This window comes from Procambarus clarkii, chromosome 15 (assembly GCF_040958095.1).
Source record: "Procambarus clarkii isolate CNS0578487 chromosome 15, FALCON_Pclarkii_2.0, whole genome shotgun sequence".
Lineage (NCBI taxonomy): Eukaryota > Metazoa > Arthropoda > Malacostraca > Decapoda > Cambaridae > Procambarus > Procambarus clarkii.
The window spans coordinates 12,185,320-12,202,879 of record NC_091164.1 but is presented as its reverse complement, the minus strand read 5'-3'; the positions used below and the strand labels follow the sequence as shown (position 1 = coordinate 12,202,879).

Below are 17,560 nucleotides of genomic sequence, written 5' to 3'. Positions count from 1 at the left end.
ATTTTACGTTAATAACAGAAGGTAAAACTTTATACGATATGCTACGTGCGTCTACCGTCACCCGTAGGCAAGGATAGAGGCGGAAGCGACGAGCACCAGAAGGCTAACCTGCTGCACTGGATTGATTCGATTGATAAAGAAGCTACCCAAGAGGTTGCACAGGCATGAATAGCCCGTAGCTGCGCTGGGTAGCCTTTATATATGGGGTGTGACGTCCTTTTGGCGCGAATTCCGAGTTGTAGATTAGAAGCCGGCAAGATAGCGACCACGATAGTTTGTCTGGCGTCGGGAGCGCTAGATAACGGCACGTGTGCCGTCTATTGGAAGGTAGGGTCGTTTGGGAAAGGAAAGGAAGGAAGGAAGGAAAGAAAAGGAAGGAAAAGGAAGGAAAAGGAAAGGAAGGAAAAAGGAAAAATGAAGGAAAAGGAAGGAAGGAAAAAGGAAAAAAGGAAAGGAAGGAAAAAGGAAAGGAAAGAAGGAAGGAAAAAAAGGAAAATGAAAGAAGGAAGGAAAAGGAAAGAAGGAAGGAAAAGGAAAGGAAAGAAAGGAAGGAAAAAAGGAAAGAAGGAAGGAAAAGGAAAGAAGGAAGGAAAAGGAAGGAAGGAGAGAGAGAGAGGGGGGGGGGGGGCAGGCGTGTCTAGACAATATGTTTTGGCGCACATTGTTTATGTTGTGTCTATGTTGGAGCATGCAGATACGTAGGTGGTAAGGAACAGGCAGAATCTACTGCTATGCAGGAGATATCCGAAAGAAATATAAATACATTAATTTTACAATTAGTATATTTTGGTAGCAGTTTCTTGTGTACACACTCTTGGTGATATTCAACAACGTAAGATTAATGATTCTAAACACGGATCAATATTATGTTTTTCTTCACTGTCAAGGGAAGTTGAAAAATTAAAGTTCATTTTCACAATTTATTATTGTCTGACGCCCAGAGATGTATTTCGCAAGGCGCACTCTACATTTTTAAAGAAATTCTCCACGCTCTGCCAAAGTTTATATTCCACTTAGGGGAGAGGTGGTACAGGACGTGATTGAGGTGAACAAGTGGATGAATGCCATAATGGATATTAATATGCCATTAAATCCCTATGTTCTTGCTTCTACCGTGTATTGGTTCAGGGTCTTTAGGTGGGAAGAATGCACGTGTTAACTAGCTGTTGATTACTGGTTTTGACAGATGTGTAGGGCCTTACTGATGTCCAGTCTTCCACTATACCTGTCAATTTCTGTGTTGCTTGTTAAGATTTCTCTGGTGATGGTCTCCTTGTGCGAGATTATATGCTCCTTGATGGAGCCCTGTTGCTTGTGCATTGTTAATTATCACCGAGAGAGACGTTGTCGTCTTGCCTATATACCGAGATCTTTGGGGATGACAATCCAAGCAGGCATGTGAAGGCATAGACGACGTTGGTCTGTTTGGCGTTCCGTTTGGTGTCAGGAGAGTTCTTCGTAAGTAGGTTTGTGGTCTTGTTGCTTTTGTAGTAAATCTTATCTTCTGACTGGTGTCTGGGGTTAACGTTTCTATTAATGTGTTTCAGAACTCTTTCCTCCGTTTTATAACCTGTTGTGGGGACCGACCTGTGAGATTTATATTTATTTAATTTATATGAATTTATATTTACGTTAATTTATATACTTCGATAGCAATTTGTATAATGATAAGTGGACTGTATTTCTGCAATAATCTCAATCTCACAAATCGATCCTCTACACATTAGGGGGGGTTTATATTACACATATGCAGCCAATCAAATTACAGTAATAGCTACATACATTGATGAGGTTCCTTCTCTTATAGTACAGCAGGTTAGTCCACCAGGTATAACTAGAGTGTAGACACCAAATTATCCTCTTGGAGGTAGCTTCTATCACCCAGTAACTGGTGCACATAATCTTGCATCCTCGTCTTGACCTGTCAAAAGTGCGCTAGCTGTGAAGCCAGAATCCTATATATGACAAGCTATATCAGAGAAAACACTATATGGAACATTGAAGACCTGGCTTAATTACCTTTAGTTTGAGGCGATTACGCGATCTAACCGGGTCACCCTATATCCTGACATTAATGGCCATAAATGAATGATAAACGGGTTTCGGATAGACACTTAACTTGATTGTAGACATCGTGTTGGAGATGGTACCTTTGGTTTCCATAACACTACGTCCAAGTAAATTAACAGGAGCCGAATTTGCTCCCGTGTGAGCCTCTGGTCTCAATATAAATGGCTGCATCTAACACTCCATTCTATTGACGTCACTGGCCGACATTGTCCAGAATGATAGGAGCCGAACTCGCTCCACACGTCTCGGAGGTGACACAACAATGGCTCCCTCCTTCCTCACTGACGCCTGGCCTACTTTGTCCAGATTTCAGAAAGTGATAGAAGGGTCACATTTACTCTACTTTAATATTGATAATTAAGTTAATTTATATAAGATGTTTTTATGATGGTAAAGTCCAAAGACTAATGTATTTAAGAACAATTCCCAGCAGAATAGCTGGTGAATTATAATAGTATGTGGTGATGATATCCCGTTTTCTAGACGGTAATTCCACTACAAGTTACGTTTTCTATGGGTAACTTGTTGGTAATACAGTTATTATCTGTATGATTATTAAATGGTGTCGGATTTTCCGACATAATTCCCCAGGGGCTGCTCACGGGTCGAAGTCCTAATTAGAACAGACGAACACCGATACTCCTCCTTCGAATTATTAGATTAATCACACATTTGTGCGTCTGTTCGTACAGGACGGATGTCCCGTACTAGAGTTGCAGGGGTTAGAAGTCTAATGCGATTTCATTTCCCTGTCAACTCTTGAAAGGCTAATATTCAAGCCTATTACATATTATTTAACCCAGAAGACTGAATGTGATCAAGTACTACAGTCAAGTATGATTCAGGGACTGCAGTGAGATCAGTGACATTAGATATAACTTGAAGTTTCTTCAGGTAACTGGTCACTGCTATATAAACACTGAGGCCCATGGAATACATCTTGATTAAATAATAAATGTATCAAATCAGTCATCAGATTTATTGGGGTTTAATTTAGTTAATTGATTCAGAAGATTGAATAGCTCATCATTAAAGTAAAGTATGGTTCTGAGACTGCAGTGGGTTCAGTGACATTGGTCGCAGTGACTTGTAGCTGTTTTAGGCTACTGTTCACTGATTTGCCACTGAGGCCTCATGAACTCATCTTCAGCTTCAAATGATGATACTAACATCAACCTCTGTTACTATAGTCAGCTGTAATCTCCTTAGTATAATGCTACTGGAGAAATATAATCAGCTGACAAATTTAGATCTCTACTGGTATTGTTTATCTGCAGGCATAGGTCTCCTCAGGCTTGATACTGGGCCTGAGAGTAATTTACCTCCTGCAGAGTTTAACATGGTTATACCCTGATATTTAGTAGGGCTACCGATGAATCGATGACAATAGTCTGTCCCTACAAGGAGACCGAAGTCGTTGAGGTGATCAGACTTAATATTATCTGCCAATTTTATTCCTCTATTTCTCAGGAATTTGGCTGTTGCTCGCAGACCTTGAACTTGTAGGTCTACTGGTATTTTGTCCACCACAATGGCTTGTACTCGACAGACGTACCTGCCTAAGCGTACTGATGGTTGTACCACCTGGTAGACTTGAGGTCCTGCATCTGTTACAAACCCTGAGATGTTGAATGACATCTGGGCTACAGGCCTTAATTGTAATTCATCTGCCAGCCTTTTAGTGATATATGTTCTCTGGGATCCTTGGTCAAACAACCCACGGGTATGGACCTTGGCCCTCTTATTCAGGATGGTAATTTGGGCAGTAGGCAAAGTCGTATTACCTTTAGACTTTGCTGATTGGACACTCTTTGTTTGTTGCACCTTGCAGTACTGTACAGTGGTGGGAATGCTATCTTCCACCTTGGGGTTTGGAGACGTTGTTTTGGTGTCTCTGCACAATGCTGCATGGTGCTGACCTTTGTTACACCTATTACAAGGGTGTAATTGGGTATCACAATCGTTGATGTTATGTTTCCTGAGGCACCTCGTGCAATGTTGCAAATCTTTGAGTCGCTCAACACGGGCGTCACTATCAGGAAAATTAGGGCAGTGGTACATTGAATGTTTCTCATTGCAGAACAAACATGTTCCATAGCTTCCAGTACCCTTTGTTGTCACGTTCTTGGGTGACACAGTAACTATAGGCTTGGAGGGTCCAACTGCATATACGCCCACACTGCCACTGTTCCACTTTGGTGTTGAATTATATTGTCTAGATTGATTTGGAGTACCTTTGGTACTCTGTGGTTTACTATTATTGGTTTCTGAGGGTTTACTTGGTGGTTTTAATTTGTCATGTGTTCGTAATTGATGAACTACTGACTTTAAACCTTCAGATATTTCATTCATGGATAAGATGCTTTTATTGTAATGAGCACTCATTTGTCTCAATATGTCCCTAGGTATTTTCTCCTGGACAATTATTTTCAAGACCCACTCAGCCCCGTTTGTATCTGCTGTCAGGCTGAGGGCATTGATCAATGATTCTACCTCCAGCTTGAAGACTTGGAGTGAATCAGCTGAAGCCTCCGGTGGGGGTAAATGCAACAGCTCATGAACTAAATGTGATGTTCTTACTTCTGGATCAGCATAATTATCCTTGAGGAGTTTTACTGCCAGATCATAGCCGTCATTAGTTAATCTCAGATGGGATACTACTGTTTTAGCCTCACCTGATAATTGGCCTTGCAAATAAGAGAATTTACTACTCTTTGGTAAAGATTGTTTTGAGTCTACAAGGTCAACGAATTTGTTCCAAAATTCATCCCAATCTTCCTCATCTTTTCCTGAGAAAGTGGGTAAATTAATTGGAGGGAGTCGAGCTTCTGCTTGACTCGTATTAGATGCAACTGTTGTTGTTGTTGCTGTTGCCTTGTTCTGGGCAATTAATTTGACATAAGGCTGTAACGTGGCCTGAGTGTGATCTTCATAATTCGCAAGATCAACCATAATGTCGTCTATTTCTGTTTCTGATAAATTGGTGTTGGCAAGTTCAGCCACATATGTTGCTATTTGACATTTGATTTGCTCAAATTTACCTGCAGCTGCTTGATAATAGCTTTCCAGGTCAGCATAATCAACTGTTGATTGTTGTGACAAATCTTCACATTTCTTGATCTGTCTTGTTAAGTGGCCTTTAAGACCTGCAAGGGTTCTTTTCATTCTCCCTGCATTATCCATACTGGCTAGTTGGTGAAGCCTTGTGGGACTTGTACTTGGGCTGCTCATAATACTGAACAAGCTCTAATGGTAGCCTAGGGTAAATTCTGCACTCACTAGGCAATAATCCTACCTCTACTAGAGGTTAGCACTTAAAATTAATACACATTATATATATACAATCATACACACTAATGATTTGAGTGATAAACCAGTGTCATTGGAAGTACCTTTAGGTTAGCTCTTCTATATCACCCTAGGATGGTAGAGACACTAATTAATCACTCAAAGGTGTAATGATCATAAGTAATTTATTATATATACAACTCAACTCGAGTTGATAAAAATTACACCCAAAATAGGGTCTGGACCATTCATTAATGGTGTTAGGTTGTTCAATATAGTACAACTGACTATGGTAATAATGGGACTAGGATGAACAATAATAGTTCAACTAGTCAATGGTTTTATCCTACCCTGTTGTGGGTTGGCACTTAGTAAATATTATACTGTGATCACTAGTGCAATATATATTAAATAATTCTCTATTTTGGAGAAATAATATACACAATTATTGATAATAGCCTCTTAATTACCTCTATGAAACTTCTAATATTATCTAGAAGTATTAAATATTATTAGTGACCTCGCGAAATAAACTCCACAAAATTCGTAGATAATCTCTCGCGAAATGTAACACCACGAAATCCGTGAACAATCTCGCGAAGACACAGTCACTAATTTGGCTGGCTTCTATATTAGCGCTGTCATTTCACGAAATAACACGCCACCAAATATCTGTGGGTGTGCATGAAACCGCTGACGAAGCTGAACTGGGTTGAGGGAGGCTCCTGAGCTCCCTCGAGGCTACGCTGCCGTCTTGACTGCTGGCTTTGTTTAAATAACACTGCACTAGTTTATTTAATGAATCCACTGGTTAACTGGTTCATCCGGTACTAAGATGACCAAATGTGGGTTCATAGGACCAAATATTCCGGTTCCGAAGGTACATATAATCCGTCATCCGGTTCGAAGATGACCAAATAATGTGGGGACCGACCTGTGAGATTTATATTTATTTAATTTATATGAATTTATATTTACGTTAATTTATATACTTCGATAGCAATTTGTATAATGATAAGTGGACTGTATTTCTGCAATAATCTCAATCTCACAAATCGATCCTCTACACATTAGGGGGGGTTTATATTACACATATGCAGCCAATCAAATTACAGTAATAGCTACATACATTGATGAGGTTCCTTCTCTTATAGTACAGCAGGTTAGTCCACCAGGTATAACTAGAGTGTAGACACCAAATTATCCTCTTTGAGGTAGCTTCTATCACCCAGTAACTGGTGCACATAATCTTGCATCCTCGTCTTGACCTGTCAAAAGTGCGCTAGCTGTGAAGCCAGAATCCTATATATGACAAGCTATATCAGAGAAAACACTATATGGAACATTGAAGACCTGGCTTAATTACCTTTAGTTTGAGGCGATTACGCGATCTAACCGGGTCACCCTATATCCTGACATTAATGGCCATAAATGAATGATAAACGGGTTTCGGATAGACACTTAACTTGATTGTAGACATCGTGTTGGAGATGGTACCTTTGGTTTCCATAACACTACGTCCAAGTAAATTAACAGGAGCCGAATTTGCTCCCGTGTGAGCCTCTGGTCTCAATATAAATGGCTGCATCTAACACTCCATTCTATTGACGTCACTGGCCGACATTGTCCAGAATGATAGGAGCCGAACTCGCTCCACACGTCTCGGAGGTGACACAACAATGGCTCCCTCCTTCCTCACTGACGCCTGGCCTACTTTGTCCAGATTTCAGAAAGTGATAGAAGGGTCACATTTACTCTACTTTAATATTGATAATTAAGTTAATTTATATAAGATGTTTTTATGATGGTAAAGTCCAAAGACTAATGTATTTAAGAACAATTCCCAGCAGAATAGCTGGTGAATTATAATAGTATGTGGTGATGATATCCCGTTTTCTAGACGGTAATTCCACTACAAGTTACGTTTTCTATGGGTAACTTGTTGGTAATACAGTTATTATCTGTATGATTATTAAATGGTGTCGGATTTTCCGACACCTGTGGAAAAGAAGTGTCTAAAAGATCTAATAGGAGGTACACTTGTTGCGTTAGTTTATTCTTCAGAGGTTACATGGCATGTCGCCTTTCTTTTAATGACTTCAGCATAACTTACAGAAGCCATTATTGACTGGGAGCTGCCTTACTCTTCAGAGTTCTTCATCGACCTGCTTCCAACCAGAGTTGTAAGCGTTGACAACACACTGTACCTGTCCTTGGCAGTCACTATTAGCATTAAGGAACATTTGCTATGTTCGTTTCGCTAGTGTAGACTGCAGTATTAAAGCCATCATTCCTCTCCGCGACTTTCATCCAGAAAGGACAGCTTCCCATCACTCCATCTCGCAAGTGAAACTTTACACCGAATTTCTGCTGGAATGCCACCTTCAACTGCTGCAAACGTTGAAGAGTTCCGACGTCGTACCGAGATGCAGGTACGACGTCAGGTACCTGCATCAATGTCGTCGACGTACCTGCAATATATGGCAGGTTTCAAGTCCATGTCAATAAAGACCCTCTGCGCTATGGGACCCCAGTGTAAAAATTTGCGAACAGGACACCTAGGGGAGAACGTATGGCGACACCAACTTGTATAAACAAGCGCCCATTGGGACTGAAGAAGGGTGCCTCTTTAGTGAAATCGTAGAGTAACTTCCTCATTATGCTCTCGGGTATATCCAGAGGAGTACATGATACACACGGTCCATCATTGTTTCGCCACGCTGCTCTGGCCAGTGGCCCACAGCTCTTTTAAGAGAAAGAAATGCTGCATTACCCCTCCCGAGAAACCACCCCTTCGCTTACCTCAGAGCCTACAACTACCTTGAATTAGGAGACATTTAGAAGGAGGGGAAGGTTATGTTAATTTTAACCTATTTGTAGTATTAAATATTACCTAGGGTAGGGTCAGGTTAGAAAGACTTCTCATTTACCTAATATGTTGACTGACGATACTTTCCGTTCATACCCGAGAGCGTGACCTCTCCGTTATAAAGATACCGTTATGAACCGTGTTCACATTCCGCCATAAAGTATTAAGCAGTTACCTTAGTGGCTCCGCGGTAAGGTGTCAGGTGGTGTGGTACTGTGAGGTAACCTTCAGCTTCCTATTCCCTTATGAGAGCTCCAGGTATTATACAAGGCCCGCGAGAGAGAGAGAGAGAGAGAGAGAGAGAGAGAGAGAGAGAGAGAGAGAGAGAGAGAGAGATCCACACATGTTTGTGTGGAGTCTAGCATCATGGGTGTTAGGCTCCGCACAAACACACGGAAGCCATCCTGCACCACAGCGAGGAAGGCGGTCTAACGCCCAGATCGTCACTTAAACACATCGATGATAGTTTTATATACGTTTGTAAGTTATATATATAACACTACATTAACAATTGTGTGACTAGCTTCAAAAGAGTGTCACTCGACTAAACGAACTATGAGGTTCAGTTTCTGAACCGATTATGTGCCTCTAACCCTTTCCACTACCGCCCACGGGATGGTTATGGGGTGCATAATACAGATATTGAAATTACGCCCAGAGCGATGTATCAACACTATCAGACTCTCGAGATGCAGAGTCCTGCAACAATCACTTCATTTATAAATGCAAGGGGCCAGATTCACGAAAGCACGTACACCTTTTCTCAATCTAATATTTGTAAACAAAGCCGCCAAACAGTTAATGAGCTCCGAAGCACCAGGAGGCTGTTTATAACAGTTGATTGGCAAGTGTTCATGCTTTTAAACCGTTTAATAAATGTAACCAAAACCGTCAAAGAATGAGGAAAGATGGATACGTTCGTAAGTGCTTGCGTAAGAGCATTCGTGAATCTGGCATCTGGCCCCAAGGTGTTTAACGTGATTAGGGTTTACATACGAATACAAAATGACCCAAGTGCTTTTGGAAAAATCTTACGGTAAACTGTTACAGCCCCGCTCCTGTGCCAGTTAAGTCCACTACGGGATCACTATAGCCCGTGCTACTTGCAACTTTTGGTTCCCAGTAGCCGAATCTTAAAAAAAAAAAAAAAAAAAAAAAACTTTGCGTTGGCTTGACCATTGGTTGCATTTTAGGGTTATTGTACATAATTGGATTCTTTATCTTCCCTTCATCTCCCTCCCTTCCCCATGGCCAATACTGAAGATTGTGTTATCGATACTATAACTCAATTTTAGAGTCTACAAAAAAAATCAAACTAATCTTAATTATAAAAATTAATGTTTACATTACTTTTAATGTTCCAATATTATATCAATGACTATTTTCTGAACAATTTATTCGATCATTAGAAACTTTCATCTTTTAGTAAATCGTTAGCCCTCACGTTTATCACACCGTGGACTACCTCGTTTAATAAGCGGCGAAAGCGTTGGTTGACGCCGTACAAATTGTAAACCGGCTCGCTTAATAACTGTGATGTCTCGTCTAAAGTATGACCCTTCTCGTTTAGTCAACTGTAGACTAGCCTGTTCAGTTAGTGTTTAACGAACTGGGTCAACGATGAAGTGGGTTAAATCTTTATATGAACAACAATTTCACATTTCAATTACCTTACTGGTGGCCTCGTCACCTCTGGACTCTTCCTCCTCCTGACGACCGCAAGAAGACACCTGTAAGTAATTTTAATGAGTTTCCAGTCGTGGATTGGTTTTATTAAAGTTCACGATTGCTTAAATGTTTACCCAAGAATGCAGTGTTATTATGAACTAACTAGAGTGTTTGCACTTTGAATAATAAGCAACTACATGGAAAAATATTCATCAATTCTTTGACAATGTGCGGTTTGATTCATTGCTTCTACGCACACTCGCGGGCCCCACCCCCTGGGGAGGGGAACACTCCCCCCCCCCCCCCCCCGGGTCAATCTTGACATCTTTCAAAGCTGAATACCTGCCAGGGTCTGCAAGTCGTACAGTAAGGAAACTAACAAGACAAACTAATCCAGCAGCTGCTGGGTGTCTGCTGTAACGGGGGGTGGGGGGAATAACTCTATCTCCTCCATTATTCCACCCCCCAGTTAACTAACGAGGCCGGGGGAAACAGCTCTCTCTAGTCCGTTATCCCGTCCCCAGTTAGCTAACTATTCTAGAGCACCTCCAGAGTTCCTAAGGCAACCTCTCTCGTTCAACACCTTGTAACCTAGGTATTTGACTACCTAGGTGCTAAGACTACAAGGCGCCGTCACTTGATCAGTTACCCGAAACTCTAGAGAGAACTCTAGAATACAGAATCATTGCCACAAACGTATAAGAGAAAACGAAAGGAAAGAAATGAATAGTGAAGTAATTAGTGAGGGTTTGGGGTGAGAGGGAGAGAGGTGGGAGGGGCGAGGAGGGTCATTATTTGAAAGTGAGAGTTTAGAGAGGGGTGGAGGGAGAGGTGTAGATAGGTAGAAGGAGAAGAGTAGATAGTAGAAGTAGAAATGCTAGATAGTAGAAGACGAAATGCTGCCACCATCCATTCATGATCATTACATACAAGACAAGGAATGGAACTTGCCTGTATCACAAAATTCTCCAAGGATGTTATCATGAGTTCATTATTAGTATGTTCCCTCTGTACCATGTATCAACTCCAAACAAGTACTCATTAATATCTTGAATCTAGTAACCACCGAGGCTTTCTCACCTCAACTCAAAGCTCTAGGGAACAAAGTTAAACACAACTTAAATAATAAATTCATAATTATATTTCACATGAAGTATCATAATGTAGCAATTCAATTAAAATGTTAAAGAGAGTCATTATCCAAGAATTCGAGAACCCTACAACTTGACTGCCCCTGATCATCACACAACATATGTAAAACACGACCAAGTCACCTTAATGTTCACTCACCGAGGACTGAGTCTAAGTTGAATGGAGAGGGGGGGGGGCGGTGTCTGTAGCTTGACAGAGACTGTCTCGCCCCTGCCGGCCGACAGCCTCCCTGCTCTGCAGGCTCGTGTGCTGTTCTGTCTCGTTAATGCTCTATGCTCGATAGTTCTCCGAGTATTTATTGGGGAACCTAGTAGCTAACTCCGCCCACAAATAGATAGCCTCCGGCACTACCAAGCCACTCCTTAAACGTCGGCATGTTTGAAGGCTACCCGGCTCCAATTATACGCTTAGCGGAAGCAAGGTGAAATTATCATGATCTGACCTCAGGTCACTTGGGGTCATTAACGGTTAGAGGTGTGAGATCTCAGGCAGACAACTGGCGCCTCTCAGATCCTTGTCTGTGACTCGTGTACTCTATATATATTTTAAATAAACTAACCCAAACACTTTTACAGTGTTACACTGCTGTACTTCACAAAGACAGAGCCATAAACAAGCTGCAGATAGTCGGGTCGTTATCTTCCCCAGCTTCTGTTGACCTAAAGTGTCCACATTAACAGCCACACTCAAGTCTTTCCACCCGACGCTTCTTGCCTAAAAAAAAAAAAAAAAAAAAAAAAAAAAAAGTCAAATCACCGAGGAGCGCGTTGTAGCCTAATGACCTCCCACACGCGGCTGGTGGTTACGCCTCACTACCAAGTAATCTAAGGGCAATCTTGTGGCTATTTTATGTGTTCACGTAGATGCAATTTCTGTATTCAAAATTTAATTGTTATTGCAATAACATTCTTTCCTTAGTGTACAAAAACGTATGGATGACAAAAGATCTTTATGAACCAAGCCTCTAGAAAGATGAATCAGTTCGACAAGAATCGAACAGATTGCGGTTCCCTCCCCCCCCCCCCCATGAAGTGAAAGAGCTAAAAGAAATAGAAAACTTGTGATCTTTATTATGATTTGAGGACGTTAACCCGAGGCGTATACACGGAGAGCAGCCACGACGCGTCGCTGAACAACCCTACAGACACGACCAGTCAAGTTATGACTGGCGACGACACTGCTCCCAACACTGAATAAACAATTTGGTATTCCAGAAAGATCAGCCACCATTCTCACACACGTTTCATGCAGAAGTCAAAGAGTTTAGGGATATCCAACTTTTTATTTGATGTAATTAGGAAGAACGGATAAATTAAAGGATTCAAAAGCGCCACTTGGGAATCAGAGTATGACCTTTGTTTACTTAAGCGACTCAAAGTTCACTAAAATACCACAATGATGCTAAAGGTGAGGGGGGGGGGGGGGAGGGACTGTCGCAGTTTTAGTTAACGAGGAGGTACAAGAATGGCATCATCCCAGCGGTATAAGCCAGCACCGAGGCCCCGGCCATCTTGCAAGCCACTCACGGGAGCATTCCACCCCGGCCAGTAACAGTCGACAGCAATGATCACCCCGTGATCGCTGACGTAACATTGACGTCAAAGCCAAGTCATCAGACGAGCCTATAGCACCCCCCCCCCCGGGCCCTCTATTCCTAAAAGCCATCCAAGCCGATCTTTTTTCCAGGGGGAGGGGGGGGGGGGGCGGTGGCAGGCCCGTAAAGTGTTACGTCGGCTCAGCAGGTGAAAGTATTTGTGGCTCGCAAGTTAGTAAGATTATAACTACTTTTGTGCTGTTAAAAAATATACAACATTCATTAGACTTTTCAAAATTAACCCCTCACTAGATAGTTCTAGACAGTACTTTTACACTTAGCTTGTATGGAATATGTCAATGTTCAACTCTTCGATCTGTTAAGATAAAACTTCCGTCACCAAGATTCATTATAATCGTACTTTCCATTTCTTACCAATTTCATTATACACAATTTCTCTCCGTATAATTACCTGGAGGGTAGATGTGTACCACACAGTGTGCTGCTGTAGCCCGTACCAAGACGATGTTTAAACTTCACACAGCACCGCAAGTGTTAAGCCAACGGTAAGTGTATCGCGCACAATATAAATTACTTTTTGTTGCTTTGACCACAGCTTGACATGTCGCACATAACCTTCGCAACGATATCTAATGAAACATTCTTCTAGGGCCATAATGGCTTGCAGGCTGGCGAGCACGTGACTGGCACGTGCCGAGATGAGGCTCCCTCAGGAGTATACAGCTCCGTGGCCCGCCAGCCCAGACTGACACTGCCTCCTTGACCTGGGGTAGACATTGCCCTGGTCTGTTGGAGCCGGCTGCTCCGATTGGCGGACTCACCTCCCGCTAACTGTCGTGAATAGCAATCCGAGGGCAGTCAAAACAACACTAACTACCCTCAGCCTTGTTTCCGTGTCTGCAAAAGTTTAACGCATGATATTATGGTGTGACGGATTAACACTCGGTATGATAGCGTCCAGGGGCCAGATTCACGAAGCACTTACACAAACACTTACGAACGTGTACATCTTTCCTCAATCTTTGACGGCTTTGGTTACATTTATTAAACAGTTTACAAGCATGAAAACTTCCCAGTCAACTGTTGTTATTGTTATAAACAGCCTCCTGGTGCTTCGGAGCTCATTAACTATTTAATAATTGGAAACAAAGCCGCCAAAGATTGAGAAAAGATGTACAGGTTCGTAAGTGCTTTCGTGAATCTGGCCCCAGGAACACATTTCTGTCTGTAAACTTGTACACTCGTTTGAGTGTCTCCAACTAGCTATAGTATTTCCTGCATTAACTGCAGCTCCAGACTCTTGTCTCTGCTGGTCAACTCGCCCATCTGTGAAGTATATTACACTGTCAGATACCAAGTTTGTTTCTAATTGCATCTGTGCAATGTTGCGTAGCAGATGGGGGATTAGTCTAGTTATTTTTTCCTCGAAGAGACATAATCATAGTCTGCTGGCAGGGATTGTTGCTAAGGGGCTTGCTTAACGCCGATTGCAGGCATTTCGTCGACATCTCTCTGTGATTATATGTGTGATTTCGAATGTATTGACAGTGTTTGTTGCACAATTGGTTCACCTGTTGCCGTTGGAAGCACCTCTGTCCCGAGTTAGTGCTCCATTGATTATATCTTAAAGTGAACTGATTCTTGGTCTAGTCAATACCTTGGTCAGCATGCAACCAGCCATCCCTGCGTGCTGACCGAGGTAAAAGCAATCCCTTTTACCCTTATTTCAGCACATGTTAGTTTGTTTTCCAGTCTTAAGCTTAGTATTTTTGTCTGTGTGCGAGCTCCTGTTATGACTCGCATTGCATCGTTTTGAATAACCTCAACGTTTGTCCACTGACCAGGAAACAGAGTGAGTAAGGCAGGCGCTGCCTAATCAACTAGGGAAGGAACGGCGTGTATGTAAAACATTCTTATCACTTTGTGTCCCGCTTCTAGACGGGGCCCTGTGATTGCTCTCACTATATTCAATCTGGACTTAGCTTTCTCCTTCAGTTATTGAATTTGTTAGTTGAATATCATTTTAGAATCTATATATACTCCGAGATAATTGTGTAACCCACTGAAGGTTAATGTCTTGAAGGAGCAGGTGCTTGTCTGGAGTGTTGCCACATACTCTCATTGTCTTAGACTTGTGTGCAAATATTTTTAGCTCGAAAATGCTGCATTCATATGTTACTTTATCTAGCACCACGTGTTTTATTTGTGAAGGACTTGTGACGACTAATGCTATATCATCAGCATACCTTAGCAATATAACCAATTCTACAAATATCATGGTAACGACGTTTTCCGTAAGGCTGTTATGAAGACTATGACTGAGGACTCCTCCTTGTGGAGTCCCAGTCTCATGCAAGTGGTAGTCCGACACTTGTCCTTGCACCTTTACTCTGGCATACCTGAGACTGAGGTAATATTGAATCTAGTCTTGCAATTTTCCCGACACCTTTTTGGATTAAGGTGTAAAATTGCTTTCGGGCTTGCAACTCTGAATGCTTTTTCTCAATCAAGGAAGTCGAGCCAGAGTTAACAATAAGAGTTAATTGTTCCTAGTAATACACAGAGAAATCACAGTAACGTGATTACTGTGTATTACAATGAGAAAACCCACAGGAGCCGTGATGAGGATTCGAACGTATGCGTTGGGTATTCTCAGATGCACCCTCTAGGGTCTAGACGACCAGGCTACGACATGGTCAAAAGAACTGGAACCTGGGTTCTGATCAATCCACGAGGATTCCCGAGGCTTCCACTGAAGCCGAACCAGGATTGTATGAAATCCTGGTGAGGTCGTCTTGCCCTTCAGGGCGACTGTGCCTCGCCCTTCAGGGCAGGATTGTGACCTGGTCAGTGATACATCCCTTGTGATACATACATACATACCTCTGAATAGTGATAGTGATACAAACCTCTGAATCTTTTCCAGCTCCGTCTTGTGTTTGACAAGGTACGGGCTCCATGCTGGGGCCGCATACTCCAGGATTGGTCTTACATATGTGGTATACAAGATTCTGAAGGATTCCTTACATAGGTTTCTGAAGGTAGTTCTGATATTTACCAGCCTTGCATAAGCAGCTGATGTTATTCTTTTGATGTGAGCTTCAGGAGACAGGTTTGGTGTGATATCAACTCCTATATCTTTCTCTCTGTCCGTTTCATGAAGGACTTAATCTCCCATTCGGTATCCAGTGTCTGGCCTCCTATTTCCTTCACCTAGTTTAATTACCTTACATTTACTCGGGTTGAACGTTAGCAGCAATTTGTTGGACAATTCCTTCAGTTTGTCTAGATCATCATGTAGCTTCATACTATCTTCTTCTGTTTTAATCCTCCTCATAATTTTTGCATCATCAGCAAATATTGAGAGGAACGAGTCTATTCCCTTTATTAAATCATTTATATATTTCTGAAACAGTATAGGTCCAAGGACTGATCCCTGTGGGACCCCACTATTACTCTGGGGTGAGGTCTCAGAGTAGCTTCGCTACTCTGAGACCTCACCCCTCACAGTGACTTGCTGTCTTCTGTTGCTTAGGTACTCCCTTATCCAAAGGAGTACCTTCCCTTTCATTCCTGCCTGCATCTCTAGCTTGTGCACTAGTCTCTTATGTGGTACTATGTGAAAGGCTTTCTGGCAATCCAAAAATATGCAGTCTGCCCACCCTTCTCTTTCTTGCCTGGTAGCAAAATTCAATTTATATTATGAGGCATGATTTGCCATCCCTGAACCCATGCCGATGTTGTGTTACAAAGTTCTTTCGCTCCAGATGTTCCACTAGCTTCTCTCACACAATCTTCTCCATAATCTTGCATGGAATGCAAGTTATGGACACTGGCCTGTAGTTCAGTGTATCACCCTTCTTGATTATCGGGACTACATTAGCCGTCTTCCAAATTTTTGTCACTTCACCTGTTCCCAATGATTTGTAACAGGTACTGGCAGGCACAGTGCTTCTGCTCCTTCCTTTATTATCCATGGTGAGATTCCATCCGGGCCTATAGCCTTGGTCACATCCAACTCTGGCAAAAGTTTCCTTACCTCCCCATTGGTAATCACAAACTCCTCTAGTGGTGCCTGGTTAACTATTCCATTTCTTATTTCTGGAACTTCTCCTTTATCTGATGTGTAAATCTTCGGGTATTTCTTATTGAGTTTCTCGCACACTTCCTTGTCGTTTGCAGTGAATCTGTCTGCCCTTATCCTCATTTTCATTATCTGTGCCTTCACGGTTGGTTTTCTCCTGATGTGGTTGTGCAGCAATTTAGGCTGCAGTCTTTGTCTTGCTTGCTATGTCATTTTCGTATCGTCTTTCTGCCTTTCTTTTCACCCTGACGCATTCATTCCTGGCACCCTGGTATCTTTCTCTGCTCTCTAGTGTCCTGTTATGTCTAGTTTCTCCATGTTGTCATACTTTGTTGCATTACTAGCTTACATCTCTGATTAAGGCATGGGTTTCTCGTCTGCATTTCGTTGTTTTCCTTTTGGACCAGGACAAATTTGTCTGCTGCCACCTTACACTTATGCGTGATATAGTCCATCATGCCTTGGGCCGTCTTTCCTCTGAGCTCTGATTCCCCAATGCTAAATATTTTCTTATCTTCTCATAGTTTCCCTTTCGGAATGCCAGCCTTTTGTTTTCCGGTCCCTTCCTGAGTACATTAACCCTACTTCAACCAAATACTCAAACATCAGTATACTGTGATCGCTCATTCCCACGGGGTCTTCGAAACCGATTTCCCTTATGTCAGAGTCATTCAGAGTGAAAACTAGGTCGAGTCTCGCTGGTTCATCGTGCCTCTCATTCTTGTGGGTCCCCTGACATGCTGGCTTAAAAAGTTTCTTGTCGCCACTTCCAATAGTTGAGCTCTCCATGTTTCCTCACCTCCATGCAGTTCCTTGTTCTCCCAGTCTATCCTTCCGTGATTGAAGTTCCCCATGATGAGCAGGTGGGATCGAT

The 17,560-nt window shown here is 42.2% G+C and overlaps 1 protein-coding gene and 1 long non-coding RNA gene across 2 annotated transcripts; both read right to left on the bottom strand.

The window, feature by feature from the left end:
* Window positions 1-906: 906 nt before the first annotated feature.
* On the bottom strand, window positions 907-4,615 carry LOC138364902 (uncharacterized). Its single transcript, XM_069324980.1, has 2 exons — window positions 2,020-4,615; window positions 907-1,921 (listed from the first exon to the last, which is right to left on the bottom strand). Exon 1 carries the CDS (start codon window positions 4,453-4,455, stop codon window positions 3,325-3,327), a length of 1,131 nt encoding a protein of 376 aa, XP_069181081.1. The 5' UTR covers window positions 4,456-4,615; the 3' UTR covers window positions 907-1,921; window positions 2,020-3,324.
* LOC123748698 (uncharacterized) lies at window positions 907-13,408 on the bottom strand. Its single transcript, XR_006771799.2, has 4 exons — window positions 13,054-13,408; window positions 9,898-9,957; window positions 7,357-7,829; window positions 907-1,570 (listed from the first exon to the last, which is right to left on the bottom strand). It is a non-coding gene; the product is annotated as an uncharacterized lncRNA (long non-coding RNA).
* Between the last annotated feature and the right edge of the window lie 4,152 nt (window positions 13,409-17,560).

What these genes read in the sequence shown, in the direction of transcription:
- LOC138364902 (XM_069324980.1), bottom strand. Translation starts at nt 4,455, where the DNA reads ATGAGTGCTCATTACAATAAAAGCATCTTATCCATGAATGAAATATCT.